The 27,213-nt window shown below is 43.2% G+C and overlaps 1 protein-coding gene across 1 annotated transcript in view; it reads right to left on the reverse strand.

The window, feature by feature from the left end:
* HMCN1 (hemicentin 1) overlaps positions 1-27,213 on the reverse strand; it is a 184,972-nt gene that overhangs the window by 139,010 nt on the left and 18,749 nt on the right. Inside the window, exons 2-6 of the mRNA XM_069022401.1 lie at positions 15,136-15,206; positions 11,178-11,336; positions 10,521-10,643; positions 2,891-3,062; positions 1,621-1,727 (exon numbers count right to left, since the gene is read on the reverse strand). Of these exons, the coding sequence (XP_068878502.1) occupies positions 1,621-1,727; positions 2,891-3,062; positions 10,521-10,643; positions 11,178-11,336; positions 15,136-15,206 (632 nt within the window). The remainder of the gene's footprint in view (positions 1-1,620; positions 1,728-2,890; positions 3,063-10,520; positions 10,644-11,177; positions 11,337-15,135; positions 15,207-27,213) is intronic.

Here is a 27,213-nt window from a genome sequence, read left to right on the forward strand (position 1 = left end):
CTTCTCATTATTTCTAGTTGAACATGGATTACAGAGACTGTACATTAGTGTTTCCCCTCCCAGGCTGGTTGAGTATCATCAAAAGAGCAAATACAGATTTGTGACAGATGCTTTCCTGTCTTGCAAACAACATCAAAAAACTGCCCAAAATACAGGTATCATGAAGAAATGCATGACCTGGCTTGCTCATAAAAGTTAGATTAAAATATTTCAACTACATATTCAAGAGATGTTCTTCATTTTTTTTAACCCAAAATACATCAATTTGAATGTGTTATTCATGTTCTCCACAGAGCTGAAGACAGCATTATTCTGAGCTTAGAAAAAAAGCCAAAAAACCCTCCCAACCCGCAAAAAACTCCCAGGCCCTGCCTGCAGGAGCAGCCTGATAGCTTGGCAGGGCTGCTGTCCTGCTGCCAGGAGTGCATGCCACCAGTGGCAGCCTGGGCATGGGGGACTGTTGGCTCTGCAGGTGTGCTACCCCCAGCCCGGGACTCCTCCCCAGCAGTTCCTGCAGCCCAGCACTCAGGTGCTGGCCCACACCAGTGGCTCAGCTCACATCACAGAGCCAGGAGCACACAGGGCTCTTCCTGCACTGTCCCTCTGGGCTGCAGGGCACTGCATGTTTGCTGCACTGATCCCTCACCCTAAAAGTCTCCAACAAGTGACAGAAGTGAATCCTAAGGCACTGACTGTAGGAAAAGGTCTCAGGACCCAGTGTGGCTCATGCTACCATATCCAGCAGGACCCAAACCTTTTCCTTTTTCATTTTTAACAGCCTACCAGGTTGTCTCTGTACTGGAGTTTTCAGCACTTTTGGTGATAGAATCATGGAATTGGAAGGAACCTTAAAAGGTCACTGAGTGCCATGGGCAGGGACACCTTCCACTAGCCCAGGTTCCTCCAAGACCTGTCCAACCTGGCTTTGGACACTTCAGGGATCCAGAGGCAGCCACAGCTTCTCTTGGCACCCTGTGCCAGGGCCTCCCCACCCTCACAGGGAACAATTCCTTCCCAAGAGCCCCATCCAGCCCTGCCCTCTGGCAGTTTAAAACCTTTCCCTCTTGTCCCATCTCTATCTGCCCATATAAAAAGTCCCTGTCCCTCTGTTTGATAAGCCCCCCATCCTAGACAGACATTCAAACAATTCTCCCCAGAGCTGCTGAGCTCAACATGCTTTTGTAGCTGCAGTTCTGCAGCAGGATCAACAGCTTCCCCCAGGGCTGTACATGAATTAATGATCCTTTTCAAAACACCTCTGTGCTTAGGGTAGGGACAATGCACAGCAGGATCCATTCAGCACTGCCTATAAAGTGCCTCACCCGGGTACCTTCCCCTCCAAAAATGACTGTAGAGTATTTACACTGCTACCATAGAACAGTTCAGTCAGAAGGGATCCACACCAGTAGGCTTGTTTCCACATCTATTTAGGAAAGCTGGGATCATACAGCTTTACCTACATAAAGAGGTATACAACAATATTAAATACAAGATCACAGGACATTTACGGTAACACAGTAAAACAGCTGTGAGTATCTATGATAAATAACATAGTAAATCATTATACAACCCCCTTATATGCTACAGGACAATCATACATGGGTTCTGCAATAACTTTACCTTGATTGTCCATGTTCCAGGCTCTGGATCTTTGACATTTACTACCTTCGCAGAGTTGTGGATATTTAGCAATTCATTCAGTCCTGATCCCTTACTGAGCTGCTTGCCTGAAAAAACAGGCAAGTAAACAGGAAGTAAATACAGGATGGAGTAAACACAGTATTGCTTAAAAAAACCAGAGAGTAAATACAATGTTGTTGTTTTGTACCAATGTATTTCTGATCCTTGACTTACTACTTAGCAGTCAATGACATTTACAACAGCCAAAATTCCCTATAATTCTTTGACAGAATACTGAAAACTTTCATTTATATGTGGGTGGTTGCATGCAGGAATTTGGTCTCTAGAGAGGGATTTTGCGTCCTCAAGGCTGACCCTGAAGAACCATCAGCCCTAAAACTCAGCTGGCTCTTTCACAGCACTAAAGGGAAAGAGGAAGTGGAGACTGGGATGTCCCAGTGCCCATTTTCAAAACCTATTAGACATGCCTTGAGTAATTGCAGTGAAACCCCGTGGATTTAGATGCATGGAGCTGATCTATGAGAAAGGCAAACAGAGGTGGGATCACAGCTTCAGCAAAGCCTGACACTTGCACCCAGGACTGTGTGTTGGCATGGCTGGAATACAGACACTGAGCAAATCTCTTTCCTGTAAACAAGAATGCCTTAGTGCAGGACAGACCAGACCACGTTGCAGGGAACCTATCCTGGGCATAAAATATTTCCAAGATATTAAAACTTAAGCTACATCCTCAGGCAAAAGGCATTCAGAGAATACAAAATATGATTTGAATTTATTTCTGGAGTGCTGATCCAAGTTCTTAAGGCATCAACATAGTAATAAAAAATAGATTTGTTTAAAATAGCTTCAATTACAAATTAGCTTCAAACCTGTCATTGCATTTCCCATCACACACTGCTCAGCTGGAGATGGGCAGAAGAGACAGGTTTGGTTCTGAATGTTCTCACAGCTCAAAAAAGCCAGACCATGTTTGAACTTTCCTCACATAAAACCATCATGTACAACCCTTAAATGATGGTTCAGGGAATACATAAAGAGATGAAAGGCAAAAGTACCCAGCAATTCGGAATGCAAGGACAAACAGTAACAAAGAAGATGGAGGTGAGATGAAGTGGACAGAATAAGGAAGTTTTCCAGTGTCCTCCAAGTGAAAAAAAAACATAGAATATTGGGAAAAAAAATGAAATATCAGAAGGGATTTTTCCTTCCCATTTTTCACTATCACAAAAGAAAGTATAAAGTACTTCACCTAAAGGATTATGAATCTCAACTGCTGGTGAAGGACCACTCAAGGACACTGTAACTTCCTTCAGACTGGGATCAAAAGGGATCTGCCAAGTATTTACAGCCATGGACAGATGGTCTGTAGACAAGAGATGCACTTTGGAGGCTTGAACTGCTTCTTCAACCCATTTTAACACCTAGAAAAGAAAAGAACAGTTGTTACTATACTGTCAGCAGTACTGGCTGTTGAAACAGTTTCTGATAAAATGCTTGTCTCTACTGTCTTGTAGAGATTCCGTATTAATTTATTTTTAAAATGTGAATATTTAAAGGAAATGAAATTTTGACAGAAGATACTGGCAAAGCCATGGTCAGCATGGTGTTTAAAGGAGTACACTAGCACACCTGGATACATCTCTACACAACAACCACAGGTCCTTTAAAAAGGAATTAGGGATACAAACCTATGGACATTTCTAGTCATCAATTTTGAGTTGCATGAAGCAAGAAGGAAAAGTTCCTCATCCAGATGTACCAAGTAATTGCTATCTGTGGACTTTTCCAGGGTTTTTTTCCCCTAAAACACCTAATAGAAATGACTGTTAGGCACAGCACAGAGGTGGGACTAGAGGGGAACACGGCTTTGGAAGGTATGTCCCTGCAGGACATGGAGGCTCCCATGCCAGGGACAGGACAGCAGCCCATGGGAGAGACCACAGTGAAGGAGAGGAAAGGTGTGAGGAGAAAAGCAGCCAAGAGAAACCCTTGTGTACTGACCACAACCCCATTCCTGGTGGCACTGGAGAAGGGAGGAGGAACTGGGGGAGAAGTTGAGGTGGGCAAGTGGAGGCAAAGGTGTTCCTACTTGTCTTTGCTTCCCACTGCCTGAAGGAATAATTAAATATCTATTTTAATTGGCAACAAATTAATTTCCCTTAAGTCAACTTAGTCTTGCCCTCAACAACAACTGGTGATTTCCCTGTTTTTATCTCAACCCAGAAGCTTCCTCAACCCATTCCTCCTCTGCATGGGGTAAGTGGCTGAGAGGGAGTTCGACAATCAGCCAAGAGAAACCCACCACAACCAATCCAACCTCCCCAGAAACATACCTGGTTTGTCAAACTATATGATTTTGCATCACCTCTGTACATCACAGAGCTGCAGCATATTTTTTAAATCCTACTGAAGCAATATTGGGTTTGTATAACAATGTGAATGTGACTCTCAGTAATACTGAACCGTGATTTTAAGTTGCAGTTGACTAGAGTGGCATTGAGAAACATCTTGTAAAGGAGAACCTTCTTCTGATTATGTCAGTTCAAAACTTGGAAACCAACAATAAACTAACCTGGATGTGTTACCCATCAGTACTGGGGGTCTCTGGGGCAAGTCCTTCAACTTAGGACCAAATTAAACACGCTGCTCAAAAGAACCTCATTCCCCTGGTTTATTTGGCATAACTTACCTACTTTATCCATGAAAAAATGGAAATATGCCATAGGTTTGTGTGTGAGATGACTTTGTGATAGAAACTAGATTCCAGTGTACTTGCTCTCATACGTTACAGTATTAATGCCCAGCAACCTTTGTGCAAAGATGAAATAAATTTAAATAAGTGAAGGGTGTCATTGAAAACACATTTGAAGTGGTGGGGGCAGGTTTTCATCAATGATTCCCCCTCCACTCTAAGGAATGCCCCACCTGAGTCGTGCTGAGTGCTCCCAGCACAGGGTGAGACAGCACTGACCAGGTGTCCCCTCCCCAAGGGTGTGCACAAGCGAGGTGCTTGGGCGTGTTTGCAAAAGAACATACCCAAAAAATCACAGTAAAATTGCCTGTGCTGCTCAAAGCCCTGCAGTAACGTGGCCCAAGAGAGAACTGGGGTTTGTGCAACAGCTGGTGACACCAGCTAGGGAGCAACTTGTGTTTGCTTTAGACAAGCCTGGAACAGGAATCACAAGGCTTCAAAAAGATCCAACTCATTTAAGTTCTACTTTACAAATTATACATCTGGGTCCAAATATGATTCCAAAGAAATTTCAATGTTCTACTCAGAGTGAGATGAGTATGACACTTTTTTGTATGACATATATGGCAAAGTTCCCATTTAATTCTAGGATCTCACCTCCACAGGTAAGTTTTTAAACGGATTGTAAAATTCAATGAACCCATATGAACTTCAGTTTCTGAGTTTTTCAAGATCAAAACTGAAAATGGAAGGAACAGAGTGACCCAGCTGTCTGCAGTCTGGCAGCAGCTTGCTTGTATAAGTTCAATAGGCAATTCTGGGAGATCCATTTCCCAACCCTGTCATTCCAAAGAGGTTTGCAATACTGCTGTAACACTGGTTTGGAAGTAGGTTTTTTCTCCTCTGGGACCTTTACAGAAAGCCCCCAAAACAACAGCAGCTTTTGTTGTTCTGCCAAAATGTGACGTGATGAATATTATTAGAGGGGGAAGGGCAAATACAGCAATGATTTATAACATTTCCCCGGAAAATTTGCTCTTGCAACCTGCCCTGCTGTCGGGTCATTTCTTGGAATGCATACTGAAACCTGGAAAATCTGTGGAGCATGGTCTCTATTCCCATTTGTTTATTCTGGGACTCAAGAATATTTCTCAAGCAGTCAAAGCAACAGGATTTCAGGTTAACTGTTTCATTGCTTGAGTAAATTTAGGTTCATACTTACACACAAAGAGGAAAAATATTCTAGCAATGTTTTTAAATGCACATCAAAAAATGCAACTGAGACAGTGCATGAGAAAATAATACTGTAAAAATAAAACATAAATTATATATGTAACTATAACATGTATGAAAACCACATGACTGATGTTCTGGTGTTGGATCTCAAGCTCTTCAAAGTTAGGAACCACAAGAACTGAGCCTGCCTGTTTTCAACTGCCTTTCAAAAGCCTTTCTGCAGTTGCTTTATGACAGACCTTAGATACATGATCATGGTTTATTTTTTCCAGAGATTCCAAATTCCATAGAAAACAGAGAAAGACCAGCTGTAACTATTTGTTTTTCTCTGCTTTGTTTGGCATTCACTATACATTATGTATCTTCAGAATAGAAGCATTCAGCTGCCTTTCCCATGAAACCACTCCTCCTTTTTCCATGAAAATGGATAATGCCTGCCTGGGACGAGGGAGAACAGAAGGCAAGAAACAGGGATGTGCAAGAAACCTTCATTTTAAACTGCAGTTTTGAACTTTTGACTTTGTCACCTGCATTGTATCCTTGAAAAGCAGTGAAGGGGCCTTTTACATCTTTAACTGAGCGAAACAAGATTTCAAACTGCTTTCTCTGCAGCATCATCCAAACACACACTGGTCACACACAGCAGGGACCTGTAACACCAACCTGAGCTGTGCTGGCGTAACCCTTGGGTTGCCATCCCCAGGGAGGACTAAGAGCCAGCAGAAATGAGACGTTCTCCAGTGGGTTTTAGGGACCTCTGTTCACAGCAGAGCACTCATGAGTGAACACCACCAGACCTTTTCCCTGTGATCTTACAGACAATACCCTTCAGCACCTTCCCCACAACAACCCCTTTTGCACCATCCCCTCTAAATGTTCTGCCACCAGTCTTGTCTTCAGCCCCCCCCTCAATGTCGTCACATCCACTGCATCGCTTTCATTCACAGGCTTCTCACCCAATCCCAAACTCTCTTTTTTTCCCCCATATAGGTTCATCCAGCTTGCAAGTCACTCAACAACATCCCCTTCTTCCATCAAAGTCAAAGCTGTACCTCCACATCATTCTCAGTTCTCCTCCCATCAATGTTCTGTATACAGAAGATCCATTTCTACTTATTTTAAAAATCAGGAAGAAAGATGCATTTTTAAGGAGTCTAAGGATCATTTTCCCTTCTTACAGAAAGGTCAGAATAAGAAAAATCAAGTGCTCCAACACTAAAAGAAATGGAAAAAGACCACTCACCAGCTCAGTCCTCGTGAACTCCCAGCTCTATCCACACTGATCAGTCCAGTTCATCAGACACAGGAATGACTCATTTTTGCCACAATCAATCAAAACAACCCGGAGACATAACCTGAACTGCCAGTGACTAATAAATCTCCACTATTTTCCACAGCACCACATTCACACTCTGCTGATCACCACAGTTCATCTCAACACCCACTCTGGCATCAGTACAAACCTGTGAGCATCACAACCCTTTAGAGGAATTTCGTTACAGTAGGGTAATTAGGTGTGGTGTAATGTAACTTCAGTTCAAGTCAAAATTAGTACCTCCTGGAAATTGGACACAGTTATGAAAATAGAGAATCTGCTCCTAACAGGGAATTTAACTCATGTTTGATGCATATTCTCGATGCTGTGAGAATAGAACCTGAGGGAGCAGCTGGAGCTGTGTCAGGGGAGGGTCAGGCTGGAGATCAGGGAAAGGTTCTTACCCCAGAGGGTGCTGGGGCACTGACCAGGCTCTCCAGGGAATGGGCACGGCCCCAAGGCTGCCAGAGCTCCAGGAGCATTTGGACACCGCTCCCAGGGATGCACAGGGTGGGACTGTTGGGGTGTCTGTGCAGGGCCAGGGGTTGGACTCAATCCTTGCAGCTCCCCTCCAGCTCAGGATATTCTGTGATTCATTTAAATTTCAAGCAATTATTGCAAATTAAGCCCTGAGTCTACAAAAGCAACCAGAGAAATCTCACCCTAAAGAAACACATTTCAAAACCAGGACTTCAGTGCTTTGATAAAGCACTTTGATAAAGGCTTTCCAAGACACTGGGGACAAAGTTTCAGAATATTACAATCTTATAATGGTTTGTGTTGGAAGGTGCATTAAAACCCATCTTGTCTCACACCCCTGCCATAGGCAGGAACACCCCACTAGTCCAGGTTGTTCAGAGCCCCAACACAGGCCTTGAACACTCCCAGGGATGGGGCCTTGACACCCTAACTACATAAATACTCTCATTTATCTAATGCACAGTAATCACAGTGAATTTGTAAAAATAGGATCTTCACCCCAGACTCTTAGATGAGCTACCTTCAGCAGGTAAGTGGAGATACTTATGTACTGCATGCTTTGCTGGACTGAACCCAACACAACTTTGTCAAGCACCAATAATTTTGTGCAAGTTAATTGTAGTATTTGAAATCAGAAGATGTTTTTCATAAGTAAAAAAAAGGCACGAAATTTTCATAGTCTTCCCCGTACACAAGCACTGGATGTGTATCAAGTACTGTTTTGCTGTGTTTCCTTGTATCTAGCTTAGAATATTGCTTCATTCTGCACTTAATGCTCAAAGGGCAAGAACAAGAGGAGTAGTTTGAAACTTTATACACTAAAAATAGCTTTGTTTGGGTTTTTGGGGGGTAGAATAATCAAAATGTTTTAACAAAACAAGCCATTGATTTGGCAGGGTACTCGGCAGGGACTTTGTAGCTGTTCCCTAATCCCCAATCCAGCACTGGCTGTCTCTGGGCCCACAACAGTGAGTGTGCTTCAGCATTTATAAACTGCATTCTTTACACATCATCGACTCCTCAGAGAAAAAGGAGGGCAAGTGTGATTGTTTGATTGCTGCTGAATCCTGCCTGAGGGCTATCCCATAAACAGCTGATCAGGAGATGTCCTGTTGGTTTGCATCCACCCACTGGTGGATGTGCTTCTTGGAATCAATACTGATCCAGAACTGAAACCACAGAGAAGGTTTTATTGGGGATGGCAGCAATTTGGTCAACTCATTTTCATAGTCACTTGGCCCAGACACAGATTTATGTAAGCTCAATAATCACTAAAATTGCAGAGTCTTTTGGGTTCGGTTTTAACACAAATTGTTCAGCAGTTATTGTGGAAGACTTCTGAAAGTGATTTAGGGTTTGGTTTTTTTCCACCTTAAGCAATCTCTCACACTGCTTAAGCATCTCTTTCCAGTGGCCACAGGCTGTATTTTTCCCTTCCTTTCAAAAAAACCCTGCAAAAATATCACCTATTGATTTCACCCTCGGCTCTTGTGCAGAGGTGAGGCCCTGGTACAGGCTGACCAGAGAGGCTGTGGTTTCCCCATCCCTGGAAGTGTCCAAGGCCAGGCTGGACAGGGCTTGAAGCAACCTGGGATAGTGGAATGTGCCCCTGCCCATGGCAGGGGATGGGGAATGAGATGATCTTCAAGATATCTTGCAACCCAGGAGTCATTTTATGACTCTACAATTTTATGATTATTTACTCAAAAGAAATGTTGAGATAAAGCTGGGAGGGGGTGAAAGTGGCTACTGAAACCCCCTGCTTAAAACCTTACCCAAAATTCCAAGACAGTCTATCCTTTCTGGCAGAAGATGGAGCTCTTAGAAACAGGGAAGTGCCAAGTTCAGAAAGCAGCAGCAGGCAGCCAGGAGAGCAGCTTGTGCCAGCTCCACTCCAGAACACGGTGCTGCCTAGAACCTACAAATGATTTTATTTGCTCACTTCTACCTCCCAAAGGCAGGAGAAAACAAAATCACAACAATCAAACCAAAACTTTATCCTAAAACTCCATCCTGGCAAAGAGCATTCCCCACTGGCAGTATCAGAGGGTCACAGAATGGGTTGGGTTGGAAGGGCCCTTAAAGATCATCTAATTTCATGATGATCCCTTCTGTACAAAGGGGTTTCATGGAGTGTCACAGAGAAGTTTTACCCTTCATACATAATAGAAAAATGCAGGCCAGGATCTGCACAGAACAAGCAGGTAATTTCCTCCAAATTTTAACCCAACTTTTGGAGGATAAATCTTCTGGGAAGTTTCTCCTTTTGATCACCTTCAGATCACTAGCAACAGCTTCTATCATTCCCAATGAGAACTTCAATTTTTCTAAGCAACAGCTGTCGAAAAATGCAATTTATGTCCAACATTTATCATTGTCCAAATTTTAGGACAGAAAGAAGGAGGAATAAATTTTTATTTAAAAACCTCAGCTAGTTATTGCCTATACTGGGGATTCAAAGGGGAATGTTTACAACATTTATAAACAACTCCAGCTCTCCAGATAAATACCATGTGATTTCACCTCTCTCCAAACTGTTTTCTCACGCACTTCTGAAGTTTCATTTCTGTCTGAGACTCACGGGCATTCCCAAAGGAAACAGTCGTTCATGGCTGTGGGTGAGGAACCACAGCTACCAGCAGGGCAGCAGAGGTGGCAAAAGTATTGCAATGATAACCTCAATTAAAAAGTTACTTTCATGACTCTGTGAACAATGGAAACCTGAGAGTTCACACTACCTATCCTATGTGGGGAACATTTTTGTAGCAGCTCACCAAATGCTCATTTAAAGCTGATACTGTGCTATTGTTCTGAGCAGAAAGGCCACAGGGCTATGCAGAGCCCAGAACTGCTTTTTTTTTAAAAGCTCTTCTCCTGGAAGCCTTCTGGCACAGGCAGAGGGAAGTTGGGGAGGACCTGGTGAGATGTGGCCTTTCACACTTCCCTAATGTCAACAAAAGTCACAGAACTGCATCCTGATATAGAAGATGGAGAAAGGAAGGGAGGGAAAGCTGGAACAGAGTCCACATACTAAAAGCAGAACATTTAGAAGTTCCCCCTTCTGCTCCCTAACCCACCATCAGGGTGGGTTTAAAGATTTAGAGTATAACTCTTGCCTTGTTTTCTTTATCTACTGCAAAACTCAAGCAAAGTTACCTCATTAACTTGTTTTTTGTCCAAGTGAAAAACTTGACCAGAACTTGTTGAGGCAATTTCTTCATAGACCTTGTAACCGATATGATCCCTGTCATCACAGTCTCCAGTCAGCACAAATACCACCTGGATTAAAGAAAAATCAGTAAATCATTGGGCACATGTGCACAGGTGAGGAAAGCATTGCCAAGGCAGCATTAAGGCAAGACAACAGAAGAATGTGTCTCTCAGGATGGGTTTGTTACTTTGCACGGATAGAGTCATTCCACTCAGTACTGATGGAAAAAGCAAAGCAGAAGAAAAGGAACAGACAAAAATCCCTTTAAAAATCAATCAGCCCTGTTATTTACACAATACTTCTTTTAGAACAACATTAAAAAATCTACATAAGTGATAAGCTGGCCAAAAACAGATCTACTGGTAGAAGATTCAGTTGCATTATTTAATTCACAATAATAAAAGGAATATTCCACTCAGTTTTTCCTTAACCAGATCAGTTAACTCTATAAAAATTTTAAAAATCCTTAGAATGCAGTATTATGGTCCCTTCTGTAAAAAGACTTCACTGAGTGTCACAGAGGAGAATTCTATCCTTTGTCATTGAGCAAAGCACAGCATTAAACACACAACCCAGCTGGGAAATGCAAATCCCCTCATTACCTGTGACTGTTTCTGTTGGATGAGTTGAAGCACTTCATGGGTCAGTCTGTAATCCTTGGATCGGGCATCAGTAAATACATAGATGAAAGAGCCAGGCAGGGAAATTTCTAGAGCAATCTTTATTGCCCCAATGCTCATCTCTGGACAGTCTCCACCACCCTATTCACAAGTAGAAAGAAAACATAACTTTTTTTTGTTTGTTTTTACGGAAGAAAACATATCAAATAAGTTACTTTCTTTTGAGACCTTCAAGACAGATGCTTCCTCAGCCTCTGATCATTTATTCACCTTTTCCACCCTAAGGATTTTATGGTTTCTGGAGAGTACTGTCACACACTCACAAGCAGCAACTGCAACAATTCCAAAGGGAAAATAAAGTGAAAGGAAGAGCCCTGACGTTGGCTGGTGTCATGCTCACTCTCATCCATGTTGTGCTCAGCTCCAGCTCTTGTGACAGCCCCATTTCCCACACTCACATGCTCTGTTCCTGGCTGACAACTCCTCTGCTCTGGTAGCACACAGCAGTCACAGGAGGTCAGGGACACAGACAGATGGGAAATGATCCCAGGCAGGCAGTGCCGAGCTCCAGGAGCATCACTGGACACCAGAGCAGCAAAAACCTGTCCTGGACTCCACCCTGGGACAGGGAGCTCAGCAGAGGGCACAGGTGCAGTGCTCCCACAGCTCTGCACTGCAGCAGCTGCAGAGCTGGAGGTTTTTCAGACCCTGTGTTCAATCAAAATGCTTCCAAGTATGATTTTATCTTTATAGGAAGGGATTAGTTCCTCTCCCTAAATAATTTGGGAGAAATACTGTTTAAATAAAAGCTCACTAACTTACATAAAAATTAACTTGGCATACTGAAGACAGAACTTTCCAAAGAGCTGATACAAACTGTAAAACCTGCCCCATCATCTACAACAGATCTCTGCACATTCAATATTAAATATAAAATTTCTTTTATTTTTACAATCAACATGCCTTCACACATATGTATATACAAATCTACACATGCTGAGAAAGAAGAAGGCAAAAAGAGAGCAGTCCTTCATACTCAAGAATTATGTTTGTCCTCAGTGAAATGTTCATGTTGGGAACAAATTTAATCTATCAGTATCCTTAATCCAATTTCAAACCAAGAATATCAATAAGTTTCTCACCTATGCTAAAGAACAAGCACATGGTCACTGTTCTTTCTGTAAGTCATATAAGGACCATTGTTCTTTTCCAAAGTCAGTTCTCCTAAATGTAGCCTTACTTTTATGGGAAAAGCAGGTGGTAGACTCCAGACAGCCTAAAATGCAAGAGAGAACTCTCCAAGACGATTTTTGACACACATCAGAACTTTATCTTGGCAATGCCTATACAGTCCAGTGGGACACATCAGTATATCCAAGTTCTTTCAGCAGAAGACTCTTCCATGTAAAGCTTTAATTTGTGGGCAAAGTCAAAATAATAGCTAATTTCTACAGACACCTACTTGGAACAGGAAAATTTCTATTCCCACTTCAAGTCTATTTGATTATCATCTCATAATATTCTATATGGCAGCATCTGTTTTCTGCATAGAACATGAAAAGCACTACTGATCTAAATGGTTGTTCTGAGAACAAGCATGGACTTTTTTATTCCCATAATGTAGAATACTACTCTTAAAAGGCAGCTGGTAGAACAACAAAACATCATCATCATGAAATGGTTTGGATTGGAAGGACCTTAAAGCTCATCCAGTGCCAACTCCTGCCATGGGCAGGGACACCTTCCACTAGCCCAGGTTGCTCCAAGCCCCATCCAACCTGGCCTTAGACACTTCCAGGGATGCAGGGGCAGCCACAGCTTCTCTGGGCACCCTGTGCCAGGGCCTCACCACCCTCACAGGTAGAATTGCTTCCTAACATTTAACATTTAGTATTGCCTTTACTCAAAGAAAAAAAGTAGAAAAATTTCCATTCAGTATTTCCTGCCTTTCTCTCCAAATTGAAATTAAATACAACTACCTAGTTGGTAGCTGGAAAAGCTGAGGTGAGTCAAGCTCAGGAAGCTTCATTTTCCCTTCAGTTTAAACAGGCCCACAGAAACACACAAAAAAATCTCCTTAACCAAAAAAAAAAAAAAAAAAAAAAAGACATTAAGGAGCCATTGCTGCCCAAGTCCACGTTCTTATCACACTGTCCATAAGAATGATTCACAGTTAATTTCACCGATGAAATATAGGTGATACCTCCTAAGCTGATCCTGTATCCAAGCAATATGTCCTTTATCACTCTGAATGTAAAAAGAACAGGGCCCAGTTTCTGCAGTGAAATGTACACAGTCCAATTTTTACCCGATGTCAAATGCCAGCCAAGTGACCCTCCAACTATTCTATGACATGAATGGAAAACAAGAGCTGGGCTTACCCTGACGTTTAGGGAGGACAAGTTGAGCATATTTTGATATTATATGTTTTATATGTCAGACGCTTTGAAATAATTTCTCTTCACCTTCATTTTAGCTTTATTCATTAATGAGAATATTTAGTCCATGCCCTGTCTCAAAATGAACCCAGCTCAAAAGTTCCTCTACCTCCACAACATTCACTCTTGCAACTTTTCTCAGTTTTTTTGGAAAAATACTGGTAACAAAGCTGTAGGAAGTGTTCATGTTTTCTCTACTGCAAGATGACCTATTGGTCCTGTTCTAATCATTTTTTGATTTCTATTTTGGCCCTTCACCAATACAATGGATGACTACAAGTCAGTGTCAGCCTTCATACAGCAGAATGAGCACATCTTGAAAGTAATTATGAAATATGCGATCAGCCAGCATTAAAGAAAGAAATCTAAAATTCACTAGACAGAAACTTTTAAACAACTTGATTAGAAATGAAGAGTTTGAAATTCCCAAAAGCTTCACCTAAATCACCCACCTTAGAAACAGCTGCAATTACCATCCAGTATAACTATTGAGGAAACAAAACATGAAAACTGGATGGAGTTTTGAAGTTTGAATTTCCCCATGAAGGAGAAAACTGCAACAGCTATTGTTTTCTCTTGATTTCAAACCTTCTGCCAACTTTTAAAGTAATCTTCAAGCAGTCTGTTCTTACAGGGATTACACCATGTGCCAGTTTCTGAGGGAGAGCCTGTCTGGCACTACTGACTCCAGCAAGGTTCACCACAGGTCAGAAGCATTTTCCTTGGTTAAAGATAAGACAATAGCAACATATGTTCTGTCAGTAAGGATAACTCCATTCCCATACCTCCCCCTTTCTTTATATTACCTGAGGGAGCAGCTGGAGCTGTGTCAGGGAGGGTCAGGCTGGAGATCAGGGAAAGATTCTTCCCCCAGAGGGTGCTGGGGCACTGACCAGGCTCTCCAGGGAATGGGCACGGCCCCAAGGCTGCCAGAGCTCCAGGAGTGTTTGGACACCGCTGCCAGGGATGCACAGGGTGGGATTGTTGGGGTGTCTGTGCAGGGCCAGGGGTTGGACTGGATGGTCCCTGTGGGTCCCTTCCAGCTCAGGATATTCTGTGATTCTAAGAAGCCTTTGAATCAGTAAGTGCCAAGTAATGCACGGCAGGGAAGGCAGTGCCTATGGAAAACCTGATGGGTCTTACAGTCCTCTTGTTTGAATGGTGTTCATGGAATATAATTTCCAGAACACATTAAAAGTCCATAAAAGTGTCTGTGAACAAGTGGCAGGACTAATGAAAATGCCAACTAAATGTTAACATTACCTAACTATTCCTTCTTGTGTTATCGAACCATGTCTCCATACGATGTAAACTAAAACAATGGAATGAATCATAATCCCAAATTAGAATGAGCAGGAAGATGGCAGTTTGTGCAGGCAAAATGACAGAGGTAAGTGATCTACCTCCTCATGAATGCTTGCAGCAGGAATATCAGCACAAGAGGAAAGATTAGCATGAGGAAACAGTCTTTGCTAGAACCACATAAGAAACAAGTTACTCACCTGAACATAAAGTTCCCTAAGTTCAAACTGAAATTTCTTGGGATCTGTGGTTATTGTCACTGGACCAATTTCTAGAATGAAACATGAAGAAAACACAGAGTTATCAAAAGACATATGGTAGTAAAAAAAAGAAACTAAAAGCATCAAACAGAAAGAAATAGTAGGGAATGATATCCCCAGTACTGAAACCTATGATTTCAAATCTAGTAACTTTAATATCATTCCAGTATTACCAATCTCTGTGTCTTAAACATTTATAGGCACATAAAGCCTTTCATCTTTGATTTTGATCAAACATTTAATTGTTCTTAGTAATAAAAAGCGAACAAAAATTCCCAGAACAAATGTTGCTGGACCAAGAAATAATGTATTTTTCCAGAAAGAGGCTCTTCAGACTGGAGAAAAAGAGGCTTTGGGAAAACCTTATAGCAGCCTTCCAGAGCCTAAAGGGGCTCCAAGAGAGTTGGAGAGGGACGTTGGACAAGGGCCTGGAGAGACAGGACAAGGGGGAACGGCTTCAAACTTAAGGAGATCAGATACTGGGGAAGCAATTCTTCCCTGTGAGGGTGGGCAGGCCCTGGCACAGGGTGCCCAGAGAAGCTGTGGCTGCCTCTGGATCCCTGGAAATGTCCAAGGCCAGGGTGGATGGGGCTTGGAGCAACCTGGGATAGTGGAAGGTGTCCCTGCCTGTGGCAGGGGTTGGGATTGGATGGGCTTCAAGGTCCCTTCCAATCCAAAGCATGCCATGATTTTGTGTTTCTAGGTAAACATGAAGAGGCCTCTCTGGACAGAACACACATATGTGGCTTTGCAATTTTACTCATGTAAAAAAAAAGAAAGAGAAAAAAAGATATGTGCCAGAACTCTTCCCTGAAAAAAAAACATACCTCTGGAAAAATCCCAGTGTGAGCCCTATCCCCAATCCCAGCACATCTAGCAGGAGCTGCCAGAAAGAACCAAAGCAGAAAGAAACAGCTTTATTCATGGCATTTGCCATGTCTTTGTCTATTGAGGAAGGGCAGGATGTCCAAGTGAAATTGCCCGAGTATGTAACAGCAGCCCATATGTGAGAATTTCTCAGTCCCACAGAGCTCTGCCTCTCACACAGCTGCCTTCCTGATTGGTATCAAATGTGATTCCAGTCAGCTGGTTCCTATGCCATGATTTCCTGCCTGCTCACCTCAATCTGCCTTGGCACCGGTGCCCTTCATTCTTTGCCTGGCCCGGGCAGGCATTGCTGCCTTGGCCATGGGCACTCACCCAGCTCAGCAAGAGCAGTCAGAGTGCTCTGCCAAAAATCAATAAATAAACACACTCACACACAAAAATGAAGAGATTTCTACCAGTTGAGTGCTCCAAAGCACTCAAAGAGATCAGCTGAGTCCCAACAGACCAAATGGGGCACAATTCTGCTGTCAGGGTAAAAGCCAAGCATGAAACTGCAGCAGTGCCAATTTAATACAGCTGCAGCTTACAGGGAAGTGCTGCCTCAGCAGACCTCACAACACTTTCCAAGCTCTATAAAAGTTAATATGCACTTATCTTCCATATAATACAGACAGTTTTCTTTTTTAAACAGTCCAAAGTTTTATTTCACTGGAGTTACAATAGCCATCGCTAAGGTCTACTCTAATCACACCAGTATTTGCTGGGCAGGCTCTAATTATGAGTGTCTTTAGGTTTGTTTCAAAGTCACCCACGAGATCACACAAAACCTTTCCTAGACTATTAAACTGTCCTTAGGGGTTTTTTGTATGGCTGTGAGTCATTTATCTGTGAATGCCATGTACTAAAATGCTGCACTATCATTAAAAGAGCCATTATAAGGACTCACTGTTCCTTCATATACCTCATCCTGCTGTGCTCCCACTCCTCCCACTCCACCTGGCACCATTCTCCTTTGGGTGTCCTTTAAAGCAAACACCTGCAATAAAGCCACCTCCAAATTGTTTTGCTTCCAAGATCCCCCTTGCCAAGCACTGTTCTAAAGCACGTCACTGACTGAGGTTTATCCATACAGTAACCCCATTAGCTCCATTATTCCCATCTGTTGAGGGATTCAGTGTTTCAGTCTAGGGCAGTAAATCCTTTGGAAAGGCTTTCTTACCCTATAAAATAAAGATCTGAAAACCAACACTCCTTCGGCTAAGCTAAAACAGCCCATCAGGTCAGATGGGCGGAGAACTTGGCCTCGTTCCTCTGCAGGCAGCCCAGGCTGGCTCCAGCAGCGCCGATGCCAAGCGGAGCCCGGCCAGCTTCCTGCAGGACCACGGCTGCGGCCGCCCTCTGCCGAGAGCTCAACGAAGAGCTCAGCTGGGAAACGGCACTCGGGCCACGAGTCAGAAACAGAGTGTGGCACAGTCAGCATCAAGTGCTGTGGGCAGGACAGAGCAGGGAACCCCGCAGGAGCCGTGCAGGGGCAGATGTCGCCGGGTGATTCCACAACTAAGGCCACGTGTGAATGGTGATGGGGCTCTTTCTCACCACCTGAACACTTACCAGCTTGTCCCAAAAAAACTCAGCAGCTGTCCTTCACATGCTGTTGTGTCACCAGCTTATGTAACCTGCCTGTCAGAAAAGCTTTAATAGCCTTAGCCAGCTTTAGTTTCTTTCATCCTCATTCTATGACCTCCAAGTGCAGCCCAAGTAAGGCTGTTTCACCAACACAGGTAAACACAGGCCTTCAAAGTGTCCAGAATATTAAAAAGTGAGAGGGCATTATGAGAAGTGCTTTAAATTTACTTATCAAGCATAGTTTAAACCTATCATTCCAAATACAGAATATTTACTCAGAAACTCCACTCTGTAAACACACCAAGCAGAAGAAAATAATACATTTTTTAGCTTCATTAGTTCTTTAGGTAAAGCTTGACACATGGAACACTAACAGAATACAGAATCACAGGGTGGTTTGGGTTGGAAGGGAAAAGCCCATCCAGTCCCACCCTCTGCCATGGGCAGGAACACCTTCCACTAGCCCAGGCTGCTCCAAGCTTCGTCCAACCTGGCCTTGGACACTTCCAGGGATGAGGAGGTATGGTTTTCCATTCTCATGCTGCAATCTGAATTGATTTTTAGGGACCAATATGGGAATATTTGGGACTGGTTTGTTGTAGGGGTCTCTCCATTGCTCACTACTCCAAAACTTTCCTGGTCACCCAGAGGGAGCTGTGCAAACGCGGAAAAGCTGACACAGCCCCAGAATGGCAGCAAGTCTTTGTGAGGCACCAACTCAACCCTCAGGCCTCACAAGTACAGTGTAAATGTCAGCTCTTCCAGACTGACTCAGGAATCCAAAAGTCAAATGTTGCAGACACACAAACCAGTAACAGCGGAAAGGAAATGTTTTAAAGGAATGGCTGCACATCCCTGAGCAAAGCCTGGACTTCCAAAACTGAAATCACAAAACTCAATGTAGCCACCGTGGTATCTGAGCTTGTACCTAATCAATTAAACAACTACGACAACATAAAACTGAGTAACACAGAGATCAAGGATTTTGATACTTCCTTTCTGGGGCAAGTCTTGTAAAAACCATCTCATTGGTAAATAAGGAGAAAAGCCCACAGCAACCTGAGAAACTGGCCATTCCAAAAGGCCCTGCTGTTTTTCCATGGCTTTCTGCCACACCTCAAATGGCCACGTGTTTATGTGAGCATTAAGCTGAGCAGCAAGCACACTGGGAAAACCACAGATTTCTCCATGACACACAATCACACATAATTACCGCTGATGGTGATTGCAAATTTGGCACTCCCCTACAGAGTCCTGACCACAGAACATATCTGCACCAAATGTCTGCTTTGGACAGCTGGGTGCTTCAGGAGATCTAGCAAAGGAATATGGAAGCCATTTGCCTACCTCTCATCAACTCAGAACACTGGATTTGTTTGTTCCAGAAGGAATAAAAAAGCTCTAAATGATACTTGGTAGCTGAAGGAATTTTGGCAGAGATGCTAAACCTTGTGGAGTGCTCTCACCCACAGAATTCCTTCTTCTAATTCACAACAAGGATGTTTTCCTGATGCAAAGCCATATCCAGGATTAAAACCAACTTACTAAATAAATAAAGCGAAGATATCCCCCCAGAAAGCCTCCACACCATTGAATACTTCCAAGGAAACACAGATTTCAAAACTATGACTTAGGGTCCCATGTGGAAATATTTGGGACTGGTTTGTTGTGGGGGTCTCTCCATTGCTCACTACTCCAAAACTTTCCTGGTCACCCAGAGGGAGCTGTGCAAAGGTGAAAAATGAAAAAGAAAAATAGAAAAAGAAAAAAACCCCAAACCTACCACTGAATAGCGACAAATCCCTGATATCCCAATAACAACAATAATTATTATATATAATAATACCATAATAATTACACTATATGTTATATTATACAACTACATTAATTATATACTAATAAAAACTAGTATTATAGTTATTAGTATATTTAATTATCTCTTCATTACACAGTACACACAGTAAAAGCCTGGGTGACAATTATCTTCCACATTCTTTTTTATTTATGAGTGGACTGACAAGTCTAGCACTGGGCTATGGCAATTCAGACAGTTTTTGAGATCAGAGGACTAATATGAGTTTCACATATCCATATATACAAATCCTCACCTAGTCATTTATATATATATGTGTGTGTGTGTGTGTGTGTGTGTGTGTGTACACGCATATCCAATAATTTTCACCACAAATGAAGAGATGCTGAAGGATTAGGAGTAATCAGATAGGACAGCTGAAATGCCTAAAGCAAGATCCCTGCCAAAAAAAGCTGGTGTACAATTATCCCCTAAGAGCCATTTACTAAGGGTGCTGAACACCGAGGTTTATCTGATTTAACACTCTTCTCAGAGAAAGACGAGAACTGCATCCAATCTATTGCAAAGCTCTGCTTACAGTTCCTCTGAATGTCTTTAGGAGCAGCCACTGCCAAGATTTAAGAGAATAAGAACATTGGTAGAGCTACTCCCAGCCAGGCTCCAGCCAGCTGTCCATCCTGAGGGCACAGAAGCAGAAACCTGCAATTTCCCAACAGCAAATTGAGTCCTGCACGTTCTTCCCACTACAGATCCCTCATGAGCTGCCACTGGAAGTGCTTCACAGAGCTCTCCTTCCCTTTGAGGGAGGGTCAACACAGAGGTGAGACTACATAAGAGAAAACCACTTGTAACTGCCATCTCAAATGATAGTCAATAGTTTTGTTCCTCACACAGCTGACAAATACATGCACGCAGGACCAGAAGCTGTTTTATAGCATTATGTTTTAATGCACCTAAAAAAATGCTGCTCCATTTTAACTGATTGCAAATTTCTGCTGTAGACTACCAAACCAAGCAGCTGACTCTGAAAATACAAGCTAGAAAAATATCACTAACCCCCACCTAGTAAAGAAAGACCAAACTTAAAGCCTTGTGCTTCATCCTCTGAAGTGAAGAGTACCTTCAACTCCCATTCAGATCATGGGAGCTGTGTGGATGAACACCTTGATGAATTCTTCCAGGAGCACAGACAGCACTGGAGATGCTGCCTACAGTCATGAGCCCCCCATGGCTAACACACATCCCACTGGAAAGACCCTCCCAAGTGGATTCAGGGAGCACTGAGTAAGCCAAGATGCTTAGCACTAGAACATGTAATAAGCTATTTAAAGTTTCTCCCTAAATGATATTCCCTCATGACTCAGCTGCTTTCAGATTCTAACCTGGCTATAATTAATTTTTTGAAGAGCCCAAAAACTGCAGTTAGCAACTTTTACCAGATTCTTAACCAGAGAGAAAGGAGCCAAACCAGCCCAGCAAGCTCACGTTTCCTTAACACACTCATTGTTTTTATTTTTTAAATGGTTTTTCAGCCTCATGACTTATGACTATTAAGTCTAACAGCAGACAGGAAGGAATCAGACTGCTCACAGTTTTTCACCCAGTTTTTCATGAGTTGGCTCTTCACAGACAAACCAGATAGATTATCCTGGGAATTGCAGAGCCCTGCTACGCAGCCCAATCCAGTGCCAGTGGAGCTGATAAAGCTCCATCCTCACAGATGGCAAGGGTCACTACCCTCATGCATCAAACTCTTCACCTCAGGACAGTGGCCAAAGCCTGGCTGAAATTCAGTGACCAAATATCTAACACAAGCTTTACTAACAATGTGCCTCAGCAAGTGCCACGTCTGTGTTGCTATTTCCCATTGTTATAACAGTTATGAGCTCATGACTTTTTTTTTTTTTAAGGAAACTAACAATGACAAAAAAGAAGCATTATAAATGCTTCATTTCTTGGAAAAGAAAAGCTCACTTGGAGACTCATACTGGATAAAATCTAATATTCTCATCTTTTGTCTATTGCAACAAGCACTAAGTTTAGCTCATGGGCCTCAACTGCAGTTGTCTAAAAGTTACTAATCACATGCAGTAAGAAACAATAAAAATCGGGGACAGATTTGCCCAGCACACTGTTAACTCCACCTTCTGAGAACTCACAAACCACAGGGCATGCAGAGCAACCTCCTCTACCCAGAGACAGTTAAAATAAACCCATGTTTGCTACAAATGCTCTCTTAAATGGGTGATGCACAAAACAGTCTTGGAGATCCTCAAGCCCTGTGCATGGGTGGCACATCACACTAACTGTGGAATCCTGATTAAAAAAACTACTCCATTAGGCTGGAAATGAGAAAAAGCAAGCTTGAATTAACTAGAAACACAGGTTGATTATTGTTGTGAGGAAGTAACCCACCTGAACATCTCCTCTAGCTCCACTGCAAGGCCAGAAGGTTTTGTCTATTGCTGGTGCACAACTACGGGCAAAGAGACCAGAAAACTTGAGTCCATGTGGTTCAAATTTAAAGTAATGACTTTAATGGCTATTAAATATCCCCGGAAGAAGGCACAAAGTAAGGTTTTTTTCCTTTCTGGGGACAAGCAAACATATTGAATGCTGAAATCTGGAGCAGCCCCACCTTCCTCCTCCCTACCCCAGTCTTTTGCATAGCACCAGAGGTCTGTTCCCAGTAGGGCCACAGCACTGTGTCTGAGCTGACTCTGCTGCCTCTGGCCAGCCCTCCGTGGATGATTGCCCAACACACAGCCATGGCTGGCAACTTGGCTGACAGGCCCTGAGAGAGGCCAAGGCCTCAGCGAGCCACGGAGATTATGGGAAGCTCTTACAACGAGGTGGTCCCTGACATCCAAGCCTTGAGCTTGAGCTCCATCCCAGCACTGAGTACATCCAGGACTGCAGTCTGCGCTCTCCTGCATCTCCTGTGGGCCCAGAGCTTTGGGGTTTGTGCTTGCCCGTCCAGCACTGCCACTATTGCAGGCATCATGGGGCTGCTTTGCTTTTCCAACAACAAAAGACACCAGCAGACACAAGGGGAAAAGGCTTTGAGCAATTTGCTTTGCTCAGCCTACAGTAAAGGACAAACAGCTGATAAGGACTGCAGCCACAGCTTCCTTACCGTCCAGCTTGGGAGCAACGCCGGATCCCAGGGCTGGCCCACGCTCCCAGCTCCCACTGAACATCTGAGAAGGTCATCAGCTCACTTTCTGTTTGTGTTTATTTCCCCTTGTTAACAACAGGCTGAACAGAGTAAAACTCAGTTCATAATGCTCTTTAAATTCTTTCTCCAGACTGAACTCCAGTTCAGTCCAGGTCTATTTCTGTCTCATCCCTGGGTCTGTGTATTTTGGCACTGCTCCTTCTACACTTGTAACGGCACTGGATAAGGAACATGCACTGAGGAATTGGGCAGGAATGAATACTACCCATTTCATAGTGCTGCTTTGTGATTAATTACCATGCTGAAGTCAAATCAAGAAACATTTAAAACCCAATTTTTAATTCACAATTTATACTTAATATTGCATTACAAAACGAACTTATTTACTGTGACATCTAGCATGATTGATTTTGAGCTGCTGCCCACACCGCTGCTGGCCGGGAATATCTGAGCTCCACCATCAGGAGCCTCCTTGCACTGCAGGGTACCACAGCCTCATCCATAAAGCTCCTTCTCTTTCTTCATGGAACTCGGGCTCCCACCGTGTCCCCAAATGTACCTCACCATAAGAGGGGTCCAGAGGCTGACTGGCAAAAAAAGTCACAGCTTCTTTTATTTTCGGGATAGATGAATTCAATTACAATGGCTAATTAAAAGCTTCTGCTGCTTGGACGATTATAATCAAGAGATTTGGGAGATCCTTAGAGAGAGCTACCTTCCTGAAGCCAAGTCAGCTTTTTGATCTTGAGACATCAGCAAACTGAAAAAGCAACTGGCTCTTTCCTGCTGAAAGTGCAGCTGCATTGCTTTCCCAAAGGATATGGAATTACTAATGCACTCAGCACCCACAGCTACACAAAAGCAGACCCTGTACACAAATAAAGTCACCACCAGCAATCTGAGCATCCTGGGAGCAGGATAACCCAGTACTGCTCAGTCTGGGATGAGGAGAAACATTCTACATCCCCATTATGTAACACACACCGAAGTCCCAAGGCAGGAATGGTACTTAACAGGGATAAATACCCCCCAGTTATTAATAAAGCAGCAGCCAGTGTTTTCTTCAAGAAGCCGTTCTCCTAACAAGCTTTATGGAGACCATGGCACTAATCCATCAGTGCTTAAAACTGCCAAGAGACCATGGGAACACAAGGACTTCCCACAGTATGTTCCTGTATTAACCCTATCCTGCTCTTTAACAAGCTTATGTTGTGGGTTTGCTCTCACGTGATAAAAGATAATTTTATTTTAAATCATCATAGAATCATAGGCTTAGGTGGGAAGGGATCTTAAAGTTCATCTAGTTCCATCCCTTGGGCAGGGACATTTCCACTATCCCAGGTTCCTCCAAGACCTGTCCAACCTGGCCTTGGACGCTTCCAGGGATCCAGGGGCAGCCACAGCTTCTCTGGGCAACCTGTGCCAGGGCCTCCCCACACTCACAGGGAACAATTCAACAATTCCTTCCTAACATTTAATCAACCCTGCCCTCTGGCAGTGGGAAGCCATTCCCCTTTGTCCTGTCCCTCCATCCCTTGTAAACAGTCTCTCTCCATCTTTCCTGTAGGCTCCCCTCAGGTACTGCAAGGCCACAGTTAGGTCACCCCAAAGCTTCTCATCTCCAGCCTGACCAATCCCAATGCTCTCAGCCTTTCCCCATAGCAGAGGTGTTCCACCCCTCTGATCCCCTCGGTAGCTCTCCGTCTAATCATAGATGCACTACGGTGTATTAGGTTCAAATGGATCTCTGGAGGTTTCTTTGGCTGGAGGGAGTTACATGGCCTGGGACAAAACACCACTGTTGGATATGAAGCTCAAACAAGCGTGGTAAGTTTTAGGCATTTTTCCCTAAAAGAAACACAAAAAAGTAAAAACTGAGCTAAAATTCCTTCCAATGCCAGACACAATCCTTGAAACATGAATTAAATTTTGTTCAGTGAAGTATCAGCAAACCACATAATTATTCAATTAGCCCTAAGCAGAGGGAAAAGATAGTGAGACACTAACCACAGACCTACCTACACTTGCATAATTCAAACACTACTAAATAGTCTCCTCAGTTTTCATACCAAGCTACCTGTCTCTCAATAGTACACAAGGAAGAAAGAAAAAAGTTTCATTTTGAAAAGTGTAGGAGAATAAAACCAAGGTTCTAGGAGATGACCTGTGTGTGCTTGCACACATATATACGTGTGCATGAACATCATCATTTCAATACTATAAAAGGCTTTAGGATATATCCACCTGCCATCCTTTGAGAATGCAGATTTCCAAACATAACAAAAATCAAGTAATCTGAGGCCAGCTGCTGGGAGAAGGAAGTGTCACATTCAGTACAAAATTCAGATATTCTGCATGAGGTTACTCTGTACCTAAAATACTTTTTCCTTGTTACTCCTAAAAATGCACCTGCCTTCTTTTCAAGTAACTGACAGAGTTTTTATTGATTTCAGTTAGAACGGGCTCCAGCTCCCCTCTATAATGTGAATTGCTAAAGGATTACCAGTGTAAAACCATTAGAAACCCCAACCATGCCCTTTCAGGCATGACAACTGTAAATTCAATTTCTGCATCATTCCAGCTAAGTCTCCACTTCACAGAACTAATCCATGTGCAGCTGACAGAACATGGAATGTTACAGCAGATAACACTGTCTGCATACACCAATTATTCACTCCAACAATATCCAGTTGGGAATATTATCCCTAGGGCTCTAACAAGGGTCCAGTGATGCCTCAAATACTGCTGTGAATAGAGAGGCATCGATTAGCTGAAGTTAAAACATCCATTTAAGGATGTTCAAAGAAGGGCTGTTACTGGTGTTCCAGGTTAAGGTGAACTTTTTGGTCCTTTTAAAAATCTATTACTAATTCAAACAGTGAAGACTCTAAATAATTCACTTTCTATTTCTACCTATCAGACACATTTCTTACTCCTGGTGAGGCTCTGTTTGAGAAGTTAGACCAGGTGATTTTTTTCAAGGTCCCTTCTAACCTGGGCTGTTGCAGGACTCTATTGTATAAGACGGCAGTGGGAAAGAGATGTAGAAAATAAGACTGCAAAATAGCTTATCTGACAGAGCCAACCCAGGCAGAAGAGGATACTGAAACATTTTAGTTCTATTTTTAAGAATATGTGGTTTGAATTGAAATGCCAATTTGAAAAGAAAGATACAGCAAGTTTTTCATGGCCAGATAAGCCTCTCAAAAGCTTCATTAGAGCACTGTTTACTTTGGTAACTGGCGAGTCAGCTGGAAGCAGCTCTCTCCCATCACTTCACTTTTGCCTGTATCATTTGTAATTGTGTCATTTTCTAAAAGGCACCAAGAAAAACATTTTTAAGCAGAAATCATTCAAGTAAGGGATAAACTTCTTGCAGAAGTCTAAAGAACCAAGGCTGAGAAACTGGAATGCTCACCGCAACCCGGGAGAAGGGGAAAGGAGTCGGGCCAGGCTGAGCAGTGTCTCCAAACTGCCAGAATAGCTCGGTGGTGACAGTGGTCTCATGTGTCTCCTTGCCTTCCATGGGCCACAGCAGTGGGAATGCCTTGCCTCTGGTTCTTCCCAGCTCTGAGCCCGGCCCAGCAGCGCACACAGGGCTCCCTGGCAGCTCTCCTCCCTGAGACAGGCTGCAGCCCCCCGAAGCTGGGCTGCTGGGAGCCATCTACACAGCAGCACAGAGGCTCTTCTCCCCCCCTCTGCAGCACTGTTCTCACTTCATGGTTTTAATCTGCTGGAAGAACCGAAAACCAGAACTTGTCCCCACAGTAGTCACACAACCCCTGAGAATGACTATTTGTTAAATGAATCCTGTTGCACAGAACTCTCCCACTCAGTGCTGCTGAGGCTCTGGCTGCAAGACACACATGTTTACTTGTCACTTTGGAAAGGGAATCTACACATTTACTGACTTACATAAACTCTGTGGTATGTAAACAATCCCCCAATCCATTCCTAAGCATAATTTCTGCCCACAGTCATTTGTCATATAAAGTAGACATCTCAGTCAGATAGCAAAACACCTTATAATAGAGAATCATGGAATCATTTAGGATGGAAAAGCCCTCTAAGATCATTGAGTCAAACCATTTCCCCAGCACTGCCAAGGCCACCACCAACCACATCCACAAGTGACACATCCACACGGCTCTTAAATCCCTCCAAGGATGGTGACACTTCCCTGGGCAGCTTGTCCCAATGCTTGTCAACCCTTTGAGGGAAGAAATTTTCTTAATATCAATTTAAAGCTCCCCTGAAGCAACTTGAGGCTGTTTCCTCCTGTCCTATATAACAATATAGCTTTAAATGTCAACTGAGAAAAGACTAAAAGAGGCCCAAAGCTGGAAGAGCCATGCACTTATTCAGGAAGAGTTGCAGGTTGCTTTTCCAGCTGTGAAACAGCAGCTCTGGGGGTTCATCACCAGCAGCTCAGCCAGAACTCAGAGCACATCACTGTCTCAGTGTGATCTGCATCCATGCAGGACTCAGAATCCTAAAAGCTCATCAGGCCCTTTCATCATCCTTCAGAGTCTACCTAAACCCTCAAGGGTATGAGAAGTTTTCAAAGCAGATG

The sequence above is a fragment of the Aphelocoma coerulescens genome, chromosome 8, assembly GCF_041296385.1.
Source record: "Aphelocoma coerulescens isolate FSJ_1873_10779 chromosome 8, UR_Acoe_1.0, whole genome shotgun sequence".
NCBI classification, from domain to species: Eukaryota; Metazoa; Chordata; class Aves; order Passeriformes; family Corvidae; genus Aphelocoma; species Aphelocoma coerulescens.